This window comes from Epinephelus moara, chromosome 24, assembly GCF_006386435.1.
Source record: "Epinephelus moara isolate mb chromosome 24, YSFRI_EMoa_1.0, whole genome shotgun sequence".
NCBI classification, from domain to species: Eukaryota; Metazoa; Chordata; class Actinopteri; order Perciformes; family Serranidae; genus Epinephelus; species Epinephelus moara.
In genome coordinates, this window is record NC_065529.1 from 25,972,262 (window position 1) to 25,985,613 (window position 13,352).

General features: G+C 41.9%; 1 protein-coding gene across 1 annotated transcript; it reads right to left on the minus strand.

The window, feature by feature from the left end:
• Positions 1–335: 335 nt before the first annotated feature.
• oxtra (oxytocin receptor a) lies at positions 336–12,103 on the minus strand. The gene is made up of 2 exons (XM_050038069.1): positions 11,060–12,103; positions 336–2,078 (listed from the first exon to the last, which is right to left on the minus strand). Exons 1-2 carry the CDS (start codon positions 11,985–11,987, stop codon positions 1,825–1,827), a joined length of 1,182 nt encoding a protein of 393 aa, XP_049894026.1. The 5' UTR covers positions 11,988–12,103; the 3' UTR covers positions 336–1,824.
• Positions 12,104–13,352: the final 1,249 nt, after the last annotated feature.

The window sequence follows — 13,352 nt, forward strand, 5'->3', positions numbered from 1 at the left end:
ATTAATTATACTTGTGCAAACTGCCTCCACACTTATTGGCATCTTTAAGAATGACAAAAAAATACTCTGAATCTTTGACTTACTCTGTTAAATCTTTAGTGCTGATTGTTGCCTTTAAAAGAAATAGATAGATAGATAGATAGATAGATAGATAGATAGATAGATAGATAGATAGATTCTTTATTTGTATGTTATACAAAGAATCTTTGTTGGAGCAATCCATTTAGCAGCATATGAATGTTACACATGCACCAACACACACACTCGCTCATTGCATCATTGTCACGATCACATACACATATCTATTCATATAGATGTCGGTGGGGTGTATCTTAAGTCAAGGGTGTAGATTTTGTTTCAACACTAGGGGACACATGGAGGGTTTGGGCGTCCTCTGCCAGTGTCAGAGCCTCAAACACTTGACTTCCTGCATCAAAGTCCTCTGCTACTTCCATGTTTCTATTGTGGGGGAAAAATGCACATGCTCTAAATATTGAAGGCGACATTACTCCCGAAATCTATGTCCAAAGTGCAGTGAAGTGGGAAAGAGAAAAGTTATCCAGAAGAGCTGAATAATAATAGAGTTGAAAGCTGTCTCAGCCTGTCTTACATTATAAACTTATAAACGGAGTCCACTGATATCAGAGATGTTTGAGTTGTTTTATTGTGAAGCTTTTGCTTTTATTCAGGTCACTTCTCATTATTGACAGTGACAGCTGATGTGCTGTAATCATAATAACAAAGGTTCAAATCCTAGATGGCTCATACACGTGAAACTTTTACAATGAATATCAACACAACAACCTCAGACTTAATCAGCTTTGCAACAAAGAATTCTCGAGGGAATTCATCACCACAGTTTACCTTTATCATCACTTCCTGTGGGACACTGCACCATGTCACTCAACAATAAGCACCCCAAGATACCTCACTTTAGCTCACTCCAGTGTTCTGCAGAGTCTCCACATCTCAAGCCAGACATGCATTTTGGCGCTGAGGCTGAACAGGAAGTCAAAAGTTTCGATGTGCTGCCAAAAATTTGCAGGAACTCAGTGACGTTGTTGATTCATTGTCTGGTATATTTCCAGCAACCTTGCCAAGAATTTTGGGAGGCAATAAGCTCTAATGAGCATCGACTAGGTGTAAACAATAAAGTGGTCACAGCTTTTCTGCTGCTTTCGCTCTTTATTTTTTTTTAAGCATTTTTAAAATCTTTACCAGTGACAGCCATGACATCTCACATCTAACAACAAATCAAGTAACAGTTTACATGTATGCAACCCATTGCAAACGTAACAAAGTGAACGACCTCATACACAATATTTATAACAGGTGAGCAATTTCATCATAACACAGACAAACAGGATCCACAAGCTTTGCTGGTGACAACAACTGAACCATTAGTGTGGTCGGTCAAGGTTTACAGTGCTCAAAAATATTCTCATTTCCTTTCTCTGCACTTCAAATATGTAAATATATACTGTACATCTCACACAAGAATAATGTAAAAACAAAGAGAAAGATTCAGGTGATTGCTCAGCTTGATTATCTTGCCCGTCTTTATGACCAACATATTGCACCCTTAATAATATTCTGTACATTTTTCTATTTCACAATTCAATTTCCACTTTATACTGTAAAGTACTGTAAATAAAAGAATTAAGACTTTTGTTGTATTTTTCCCTTCAGGGCTTGGACAGCAAGCCTCAAGGCGAGAGGTATCCGAAAGAGTTGAACTGCTGAATTTTTTTATGGGCGACGGCATGTGGGGGAAGGCGGGGAGGGTGGGGGGTTGGAGAAAGAGAAGGGAAGGAAGCTAGGTGCTTATGTGGTGGAAGTCTGTGTAATGCTCCTCTGGCTGCTCGTGCTTTTGATGGCAAAGGTTGAGGAGTTGCTCTTGTGACTGGAGTCAAAGTCACGCTCACAGCGGCACTGGGATGACTTGAGGTAGCGAGTGGAACAGCACAGAAAGTTCTGCCTAAGATCCTGGAACAGATGCCCGGCGAAGCACATGTAGATCCAGGGGTTGCAGCAGCTGTTGAGGCTGGCCAGCAGCATGGAGATGATGAAGGGCATGGCTGCAGGAGACGAGAGAGAGAGAGGGACGTTACTGTGCTGTGACAACAAGAATGAATCAGCAGCCTGTTTTCTCTGTGAAAGCTAGGAGTCAAACAAGTTAATGACATTGGCTAAAAGTTCTCTGATATTCTTGTGCAGTGACAAAAAGTATTTACATGATTTATGAGTGGTGCACATACATTTTTGTTTTTACCTGTGATGACCCACAACTTTATTTAAATGCATGCATTTTAGTCATGTCAGTGACATCAGGGTTGTATCAGGAGGGTGCAGACATATCTCTAATTATTAGATGAATTGCAATGAATTTTGAAAGAGATATCCATGATCCCCTGAGGTTGAATCTCAATAACTATGAAAATTGCCTGACTTTTCACCTCATGCCACCATGAGGTTGATATTTATCCATCCATCCATTTTCATCTGCTTATCCAGGGCCGTGCCGCCGGGGCAACAGGCCAAGCAAAGCACTGCAGACGTCCCTCTCCCCAGCAACGCTTTCCAGCTCCTCCTGGGGGACCTCAAGGCGTTCCCGGGCCAGATGAGATATGTAATCCCTGCAGCGGCCCCAGAGCCTCTTACCAGTGGGATGTGCCTGGAACACTGATCAGATGCCCGAATCAGTTGACCCCTTTCAACATAAAGGAGCAGCGACTCTACTCCAAGCACCCTCAGGATGTCCGAGCTCCTCACCCTATCTCTAAGGCTGAGCCCAACCACCCCACAGAGGAAACTCATTTCGGCCGCTTGTGTCCGCGATCTCATTCTTTCAGTCATTACCCAGAGCCCATGACCATTGGTGAGCGTTGGGACTTGGGACGGAGATGGACCAGTAAATTGAAAGCTTCGCCCTCTGGCTCAGCTCCCTCTTCACTATGACAGTCCTACACACCACTGCAGACGCCGCACCAAACTGCTGATCCATCTCAAGCTCCATTCTACCCTCACTTGTGAACAAATCACCAAGATACTTGAACTCCTTCGCTTGAAGCAGTAACTCTCTCATAACCTGGAGGAGGTAATCCGGCAGAGATCCATGGCTTCAGATTTGGAGGTCGATGTTTATGGTTTTGGGCAAAATATCACAGCAACCATTGTGTGGATTGCTTTGAAATTTGGTGCAGAAATTCATGCTCAGCCCCTCAACTGCATGGTATTTGCATATATAGCAACAATTACTTTGTCTTAATTTAATAAGTAAGGCAGTAATAAAAAAAAAACAAACATATGTTTTAATGTTCAGTTGTGAAAATGGGGTCTCCTTCTTTGATATCACCAATAATTGAGCACTCATATGGCCAGGAAATCCTGTGGCACTTCTTTTATCCAAGGACATGTGACACTGAGAGGGTCAGAATCTGAGGGCTCCCAAAGTTGAATAATTTATCTGTCTGTGTTTAACCAGCTGGACTGAGTATCATTAATTTCATTCATCAACATGTTTTTTATTGAATTTCACAATATGCTCTCCATTCTGACCCAATTTAACCCCTTGTGGAAGTCACAGAAGCAGTTCCTCTCTTCGGTGAAGCATCTACCCCTGGTTTTCCTGGGACCGAGAAGGATCCAGGGGGGATTACTAGGCCCATAGTGTGTCTTGCTAATGCCCAAAGGCCCCCATGTATTTTTGTGGTCAGTGGCCCTGGGGCTCACAGTCCAGCCCCAAAGCCACCAACCCAGAGTCAGTTGTCCTGGCCCTGGGTAAAGGGAGGGCCCAAAAAGCTCCCTATAATCTGCTGGAATAATTTTGTCAAATTTACATGGGGGCCTTTGGAGATCATCATGTCCTGGGCATTAGCAAGACACAAAGCGGGCCTGTTAATCCCCCCTGGATCCTGCTGGGTCCCAGGCAAAGCTGGAGCAGGTGCCACACCCAAGAGAGGCACTCACAATTTTAAATTGTCCAGTACTTTGGTTTATGACCAAATACATACAAAACTAATACTGTAATAGTTACTTTCCCATCAGCTTCAGTTTTACTTTGTTTTTAAGATCTAATTGGCAAATGTTAATATACCACCAGGTCAGACTACAGTAAGATGTTTAACATGTTTAATATTACCTGCTATATATCAGCATGTTGGCGTGCTAAAATTAGCTCAGCAGTTAACACAGCCACACAGAGCAATTACAGTCTTGTTTCCTGTCGCCTATTTGGCATTCATGCTAATGTGGAAGCAGCTCATTTACAAGTTACAATCACATCGTTGTAACTGTGTAATTATAGCTGGAGGGATTCTGGAAGGAGAGGACTTGAAGCTCAAAAGCGAGAGTTAAATAATTGTAAAATAATAAAAACAGTGAGCTGTTTAAACAAGCAAGAAAACACCTGAAAACAAAGGAAATTCCTGCAAAACCAGAGCAGGAGGGGAGGCGGAAATGTCCCTCACACAATGCTGTGGTGATACATCATAGCAAGTAACCTGCAGTGGCACGGTGGATGACATTTACGCTACGTCAACTCCACCATCCAACTGACATTTGGCAAATGAGGTTCAGATTCATATAATTGGCTGGCATGCCATATTTAACCTCTTCTTACTGATTGCTAATCAGCCTATGCTGCTGCTATTCTAATGTTGCCGATAATGACAGTCCCCGAGCTTGAGCAAAATTGTTCGGCATAAATGATCTCTGTAAGGGCACGGAAGTCACACGCATGATTAATCTGATATTAATTGATTATCAGTCATTAAGGGTTTGATTTATGAGAGTAAAACATAAGTTTAAATGAGTGTAAATCATTCAATTACCCTTCTGATTTTGTGTCAAAGGCTCTTTAATACACTTTGGGGATGCACTGTAATCTTTTAGATGTGTAAATGAAAATGGCAGAAAAATGTAGCGAGAACCGCAACCCTGTTTTAACCTGAGCAAGAAAGTGCAATTAAGACGTTCTGGGGGGAAAAAAAGGGCTGGCAAAAAGTGTTAATTTACCAGCTGATCATGAATCAACCTGCTCTAATATCGTAATACTGCTGACATGGACGGAGGAATAGGCTTTATCCGAGATGGTGCAAAAGACCAACTGGTGGTTATCAATCGGTCTTATCAGGGTGGCTGAGAGCAGAGCCTGTATCGAATTTGAATAATAGGGAGAACTATCAAGGAAAAGTCATTAACAGGATTAGCTCTCGGTGTCTGACACGAGAGAGGAATGAATCGCACGGCAAGAGAAAAGGCAGAATGATCATCCCCTGGGTGGTACATCTGTCTGTCTGTCAGAGCCGATACCGCGCAGCCCCAAAAGACTCTTCAGCGAGTCATTAACAGGAACATTTAGTGCCGACTGTGGTTCCCTGGAGGTAAACAGCCATTGCAATAATCTCGTTTTAATTCTAACAATAAGTGAGATTTATGAGTGAATCTGCTTTGAGAGATCCTTCTGTCTGTTTGACACTGTCTTGCTTTTTTCGCCTTGTAGTAAAGACACCATATAGGCACTGACATTTATAGTATATATATATATATATATTTGTAAGGAATGCTTGAAGATTGAACACTGGGCTTTGTGTCCATCAAACACTCGACACCAATCAATAGCACCCAGAGTGTGAGTCAGCGTCCAAGGGCAGCAGGCGCAGTAGGGGGGCATGTTTGTGTTCACAGTTTTTTCTTTGGGAGCTCAGTATCTGAGTCAGGGCTTAACCTTCAGGTGTTTTTGTCCTCTGGCTATTCAGTGAGAAATCACAGACACCATTGACGTTACAAAGCTCAGAATAATGGGACACTAACATTTCCAGAAATCGAACTGATAAGCCAAATGGGGTGCTAATGATGGCAAACTTCCTATTTTTGTAAGGTGCTGAATCTTTCACAGTAAATCAGCAGATCTGGTGGAACTCCAAAGGATGGAGGAAATTGGCTCTTTGTCCATGCATCTAAAACTACACACAATGTGTGTGCTGAACCACTGGGTCTACTTTGGCCAAAGGAATAGTTGAACATTTGGGGAAATTACTCACTTTCTTGATGAGAGTTAGGTATGAAGATTGATACCACTCTCACATCTTCAATTACTCACCCTGTGTTGTGCTGAATTTGGGAGGAAAACGTTTTTTTTATGCCTCTACTGTGAACAAAGTGAGTAATTGATTTACAAATTATCATTTTGGGTGGTGAAGTATTCCTTTAAGACTGGAAACAGCTAGCCTGACTCTTTTCAAAGGTAACACAATCAGCCAAAGCTCACTAATTAACACTTTTTTGTTTGTTTTATCAAATTGTAGTGTGAAAACAAGAATAGAAATGCCATTTCGCATGGAGCTGTGTGCTGGACCATTTCTTTGCCAAGGAAGAAACAAAGCCAAAAATATCTTTGGACAGAGCCAGACTAATTTCTCATCTAACTCTCAACAAGAAAGCAAATATTTCCCAAAGTGTATTTTCCAAAATGTCAAACTATGAACTCGGACAAGTTTCGTATCACGTTGCTGATTGTGTTGAGGGGGTTGCAGACTCATTTATTGCAGAAAACATGATTACTTTGGTAATTGGGAACCATGCAGGGTGGAGAAGTCTGCGTGTAGACTGCTGCTTGTACATGCTGTTTCTGCTAAGAGTGGCCTTTTAAAGACAGACAGCGACCTTTAAGTGGTAAACCTCCACTTATGTTGAAACGTCAGCTTGATTGATGGTGTAAATTGAACAAAACGATGTCTTTATTAGGCGAATCTCGGAGGAATCCATGGCAGTAATTTTCCATAATGGCGCCAATCACTCAAAAACATGCTGAAATAATAAACTTTTTTCTGCACCAAAGAAAAATGACCGTGACTCTGGTATTTTAAAAATATTTTGTTTCACAGAAGTGTCGTATAACTTGTTGTGGATATATTCCAGTGTAGAATGCTAAAGGTGATTATATGGAATGATGCATATAATATCATAATCTTTGTTTGAGATCTGCTGCTATCTAAATATCTACAATAAGACTGCAGGTTACCTCATAAGGAATGATTACACACGATAATGAGATTTGCTCTGCATGATCCTCACTGCCTGATTCTCAGTTTTAAAGGCACAGACCCTGATTTAGCCAGGACAATCCAGAACACATTATTAAAACTCTCTCTTCCAAGCTGACTACATAAAGGTCCAGTGTGAATGATTTGGTGCAATGTTTCCTTATACAACAGTTTGTATGATATCTAACAAATTAGTGCCATACAGATGGCATTGTCACATTACATACTAAATATAAATTTACAAAGTTAACGTAGGTCAGGTTTAGGCAAATTAAATTATGTAGATTACATTTAGGGAAAGAAACATGGTAATGATGACTTCACTTGGTTTCACACAGTCCCAAACACTGGTCTCCTGGGGGAAAGTCCTGTGTTCTGTGACCGTTTCTCCACCCCAGCCTGCCTCCTTATGCAGACTATTGGTCTTTATACTACTTCTATACTCCTGTCAGTGCACTGATCACATGATTGCCACTTCAAGATTATGTGGATTATACACAAATTACTGGCCCATTTTTTCATGGGTTATACACAAATTATGGTGCATTATCTTTTGAAGGTATACACACCAATTAGGCTTGGGCAGTGTCATGGTATTACGGTATACCAGCGTATTTAGAGATCTCGATGATATGATTTTAAATACGGGCATGAATACAGGTCCTCCTCATTCTTTTGACCTCATTATGTATGTAGCGCACACCTCGCATCACCAGAGGTCAGCCTCTACTGATGGAACAGGCAGCTGATCTGAGAGACATTGCGTCTCCGAGTGGTGGAGGGATAAGTTACAGGACTGTAAACAGCCGATCAGAAACAGCAGCGTTACACACTCAATCCGAAATCCTCGAACACCGGTGCTTGGGCAGTGACTTCTGGCACCAGACACTGACGAAAAAAGCCGTCCTTTCATGTCGGCGCGGTATGCGGCTGGTCAGCGTTATTGCATAACGCCACCCATTGGCATCAGGGTGAAATGTGTCCAGACAACCACATATGTTAAGGGGGCGAAAAGTCTGAGTAGGGTGTGTGGGAGGGGTGGTGGATGGGTCAAACAGCTACTAACTTTGATCTGGGAGGCCTGCGTTTGCTTCCCTCATGATTTTAAAGCCAAACCATGTTCTTTTTTCTGGACCCAACCACATACATTTGTTGTTGAAGGGAAAAAGAACATCAATTCGCAGAGTTTTCAGTTTGTGTTTATTTTGAAAGAGACTGTGGGAAAACGGTGCATTTCCTGTAAAGACAGATGTGTATTTTGAAAAGACACAATGCACGTAACAGGCTGAAGTTGACATGGTGTCCCAGAATGTCAACAAGCAACGCACCAAGGGTACCTTGCACAGCATGTCAACATGGAAACTCCATGAACAAACGTCGAAATGTGACGGGCTCGGTGTGACAATGTGTTGCATATTGTCATATACCATAGACCCTGGTAAATTTCAGGTAGTTGTGAGCACATTCTCACCCCGACCTTGTCGCATATTGTTGTTTGGTCACAGACTTTCCACCTTTTTCATTGGTTTCTGAGAACAGCCTGTTTAGTGGCATCTAGCAGTGAGGTTGCAGAACTGAAACCTCTAGAGCCAGTGTTTGGTTTGTCCTTTCTGGGCTACTGTAGATACAACTTTGCTGAATCTGTGGAAGAGGACCCGCTCCATATATAGATATAAACCGCTCAAACAAAAACACAACAATTCTTATTTTTAGGTGATTATACACTAAATGAAACAAAGTTGTGAATACTGTATACCATTTCTGCCAATAGCTGCCTCTAAATCCTACACACTGGACCTTTAACAACAATTAACTACAACTAAAATCTTATTCAATAGCCTTATGTTTTATGAAGCTAGTTTGTTTACATCATGAACGTTTGAAACACATGTTTGTAACACAGAGGTTCCTCCTATAGTGGGGGCTTTCTGTCCTAAGCTGTGTGGTCTTTGCTGAGTATGACTCTAATGGACACTTTATCTACACACACACACAGGTGACACTCCAGCCTATCTTTTGTACACAAACACTGGCACGTGTCACTGCCAATTCTGGCCTTTCTGAGCACTGTTCACGTGGAGGACAGCCATCAGACATCAGACATCCTCCCTGCACTGAGTCAGGCTCTGCAACAGAAAATGAATTAATCACTTTCTTTTCCATTCAGGGGCTGGAGCACTCTTATTGCTCTTTTTCTGGCGACTGTCACTTCAAACATTGTTGTGAGGTGCAGCATCAGAGCCAGTTATAGCAATAGACCTCCTCAGTGTGGAAGAACTGGATGACAGCTAAGTGTGCTGTGCAGCTGTTTACCTCCAAAGTGTAAATAGCTGGTGTGAACAAGGCAGCTTGAGGAGGATGACAGCGACACAGAACCAGTCAGCTGGAACCTTGTACACAAACCCACAGAAGCAAAAGAAAAGACCAAAGGGCTGAAACACCAAAGTCTGTTTGCTCTCCACTCATAAACTTCCTGATATTATGGTCTCATTTCTAGCATGTGCACAGTTTATCTTATTTTAGTCTTGTTTTTGTAGGAAATGTTTCTCCTTTTACTCATTGTCTGAGGAAATACCGGAGCAGCAAAGATATAATTGGATGAAAACTGCTTGGAAAACAACCTCTGTATTGTCTTTGAGGAGATGCAGACACATTGTTCTGCAAAGTCTCCAAATTAATAGCTCTAATTAGATTTACTCTTCATTTTTCCAGTATAACTAATGCCCTTACATCATATAGAAGCAAGCCCATTTTATACTGAATGCATTTACTTTTCACAAGGCTATTACATTAATTGGCATTTTACTTACAGTGGTTCTATCCAATTGTAATAAAAATGAAAGGAGCACACTGTGAATCCAAACTGGCATATTAGATCTTCTGTTGTATATGGGTGTGGTCATGACACAGCGGATCAATAAATATAGGGGCCACCTACAGTAGATGGCTGCCTAATGTCCTATCGTGCTTTAAATGTCAACGACGCACTCCAGCGTGCCCACAGGCACAAAGAAACGCTGCTTGGCGCGTGGTGGCGCACACTAATTTGATTAATGATTAGCCGTCAGTCGGTGTCTGCAGCTGTGAAGAGGGTCAGAGGAAACTTGGAATAATCTGTGTACAGATTTTGCACTTTAAACGCCAAGTCCACACATGTTTTTCTTACCACACAACAGGTGTTTAAATATAATCTGGATTTGACATGTGAAAAACAAAATATAGGTGCGTCCTTCTGCCTTTGCATCCCTGATGTAAACAAAACATTAACAGCATTAGAATAGATTTAATTAATAAGCAAGATAAAGTAGTTATCTGATGTTAAAGTGTAAGTGCCAGCCAATTTGGAAATGTAGCATGTTCTAATCACTGGTTTTAAATTTTGGTGGAAGGGCGACAGGGACTGTGTTGTGAAGAAGACCTGTGCGTATTACAGGGGTGGTTTTCCATTCAAATTGCTAAATGTCACAATCACTCAAATGTCCCATACACAGGTGTATATGCAATTTCTAAACATGTTTGTTTTCAGCAGACAGGTGACATACTCATTTCTTTTGTGTTTTGTCCGAGGGTCAAACTCCCTGCACTGTGATCTGTCAGAGCTTCAGCTCAGTCACCTAACTCTGTCATCCACACCGCACCCTGCCTTATTCACCCTGATACTAAAACAGCAGAATCCGACTCTCAGTGAGTCACCACAGTGCCTGACCCATCTGAATGAGAAAGTCTGAATAAACACATCTCAAAATGATGTTTTTGTTGCCCCAGTTTGCTCCATTTGGGTAAGCAAGCGCTGGCACCCCAGTGCGTAAAGAGCACTGATGCGCACAGCAAGACGGCTGCGGCAATTACAAATCTCCATTCATTTCTACTTTCAATATTGTCAGGAAAATGATGGATGGAGAAGGGTGGGTAGTGCGTAAGTATTTTATAATGTTTCAGATGCGTAATGGCATGAATACATCAGTACTTTGGCGCGCACTCGGTGTGATATTCAACTTTAAAATTCAACCTACCCTCACGGGGCGCTGCTGGATCCCACGCAGACCACATCTGAACAGAGAAAAAGGGTGTCCAACAGACGATATAAGCCAAGACGATCACAAAAGTCATTTTCACTGTGGTTATCTTCGCCTTGGAGATGAGCTTCACGCTGCTCACGCGAGCCAGTGTGTTGCATTTGGAGGCTTTGGGCGTCAGGCTTATACACTGCTCCCGCCTGGTTTTCAGTTTAAAGTTTTGCCATATTTTGAAGCTTATCAGCCCGTAGCAAATGCTCAGTATCGCCACTGGAATGATGTATATGGTGAGACTGATCCATGTGATGTATGCCTTGGCTCCCCAAGGCTTCACGAAATCTCCCCAGCAGTCATACACTCCTGATCCGGCCGAGCCAACCTCGATCAGGGAGAAAATGAACATCTGCGGGATGCTGAAGAGCAGGCTCAGGACCCAGGAGAAGATGACATAGTAACGGTCTTTTCTCCTGTGCAAAGAACGAAGAGGCTGACAAATTGCCAAACACCTGTCCACTGACATTAAAACTAACATGTAAGTGGAGGCGAACATCCCAACGACCTGTAGGTATTTCACCAACCTGCACAAAATGTCGGGTCCATAGAAGCGAAATGTAATGTCCCAGATAAGTTGAGGGAGAACTTGAAAAATCGCAACAACTAGATCAGCGATGCTCAGGTGCTTCATGAAGTAATACATGCGCGACTGGCTGTGCTTGGTGGTGTGGATGGCCAGCAGGACGCACAGGTTCCCCGCCAGCGCCAGAAACAGCACCAGGGCGAGCACAGTCACCTCCACCTTCGCCACCTCTTCATTCCGCTTAAGAGGGTTCGTCTGGTTCAACCAACCGGTCCCGTTACCGAGACTTGAGTTCCTCCAGGATTCGTTAAATTGCCAGAAGTCACTATCATTAGAAATACTCTCCATTGCCGCAGTCTTGTCTTCTGCAGATGCGTCAGGGTTGTGCAGTCATGCAATGACTGGAACAGTCACTTAAAGGGTCTTAAGTGACAAAGTCTTCGGTGCGTCCTCCTCACAGGTGTCAGGACAAAGTGTGAGGATGGATGTCTCAAAACATGTTTCCTAAGTGACAGACAAGGGTTGGTTCAGCATCAGTCACCCATGCGTTATAAAAACTGGAGAAAAACATTTCTACTTATAAAATAATGTGAAATATTTCTCAAAATGTGGCGCAAAAAGAAAAGTAAAGTTAAAAGTGCATAAATCTACAACGTGCACCTACAAACAGCAAAACTGTATGTAAAATATGTGAGTAACACACCTCACTGGTCATAAGCAATTCTCCAAAAAACAAAATCATAGTGTGACTAAAAGCAATCCAAAGCACCAGCAGGTTTATAGTCCTGCAAATATAAATACTGTATAAAGTGACTTTAAAAATTCAAAATCAAACTCTGGAAATTAAAATATTACGAGAAAAAAAATGCAGCAGAAACTAAAAGCTCCATCATCTTCTCTGGTAAGGATCACAATGGACAGCACCACAGCGCTCAAGTCCCTGTTATATCTGTCCCCGGTTCAGTGATAACAGTAAGTAGTCTTACCCCTCACTGCCACAAGGGAGCGATGTGAGTCATTCATCAGTTCCCTCCCTGCAGCTCGGGGCCTCAACCCTATTTATACACTCCATGCTCAGAGCATATATCTGCAGGGACATTTCTACAATTCCACATCAACTCTTACAGTGTGACAACAAAAGTGTTTTGGTGATGAAATTATAACCAAGAGCATACTTTTGTTGCCAGATATCACAAGACTTGGTGTGGAGTTAGAAAACATGTCCATAATGATGTTGGGGTGTGAGGCCTGTGGTGAGAAAACATCTGTCAGTATCAGATATCTTCATGTTGGGCCAAAATCTGTGGCGCAGACTTAAAGCAATCCTGAAGGTCATCTGACCTCAGTTTGGTTTGAACTGGTTACTGAGTAAACAGTTATTTAATAAACAAATGCTCATTCATAATCTCCCAAACCACACATTAATTAACAGTTAGAGTGTTCATCAATTTAATGTTTCCACTGGTGCAAGTGGGGCTACTGTTAATTACTGGGTAGCTTATTCCATAATAACATAATTATTTAGCTGCTTTAATAACAATACATCTTCAAAGCATCTAGTAAATAAAACTGTGAATATAGCAAATTAAAAAGTACAATAAAATCTGGAGTGGAAGTAAAAAGTAGTAGTAAGTAAGTCAAGTACACCTCTTAATTGTACTTAAGTACAGTTGTTGAGAGACTGTACTTATTCATATTTCATTCAAATATTAA

Coding starts and splice junctions, on each gene's coding strand:
- oxtra (XM_050038069.1), bottom strand. CDS start 11,987: ATGGAGAGTATTTCTAATGATAGTGACTTCTGGCAATTTAACGAATCC. Junction 2,079..11,059: donor TCCAGCAGCGCCCCGTGAGG/GTAGGTTGAATT, acceptor CGTCTCCTGCAG/CCATGCCCTTCATCATCTCC.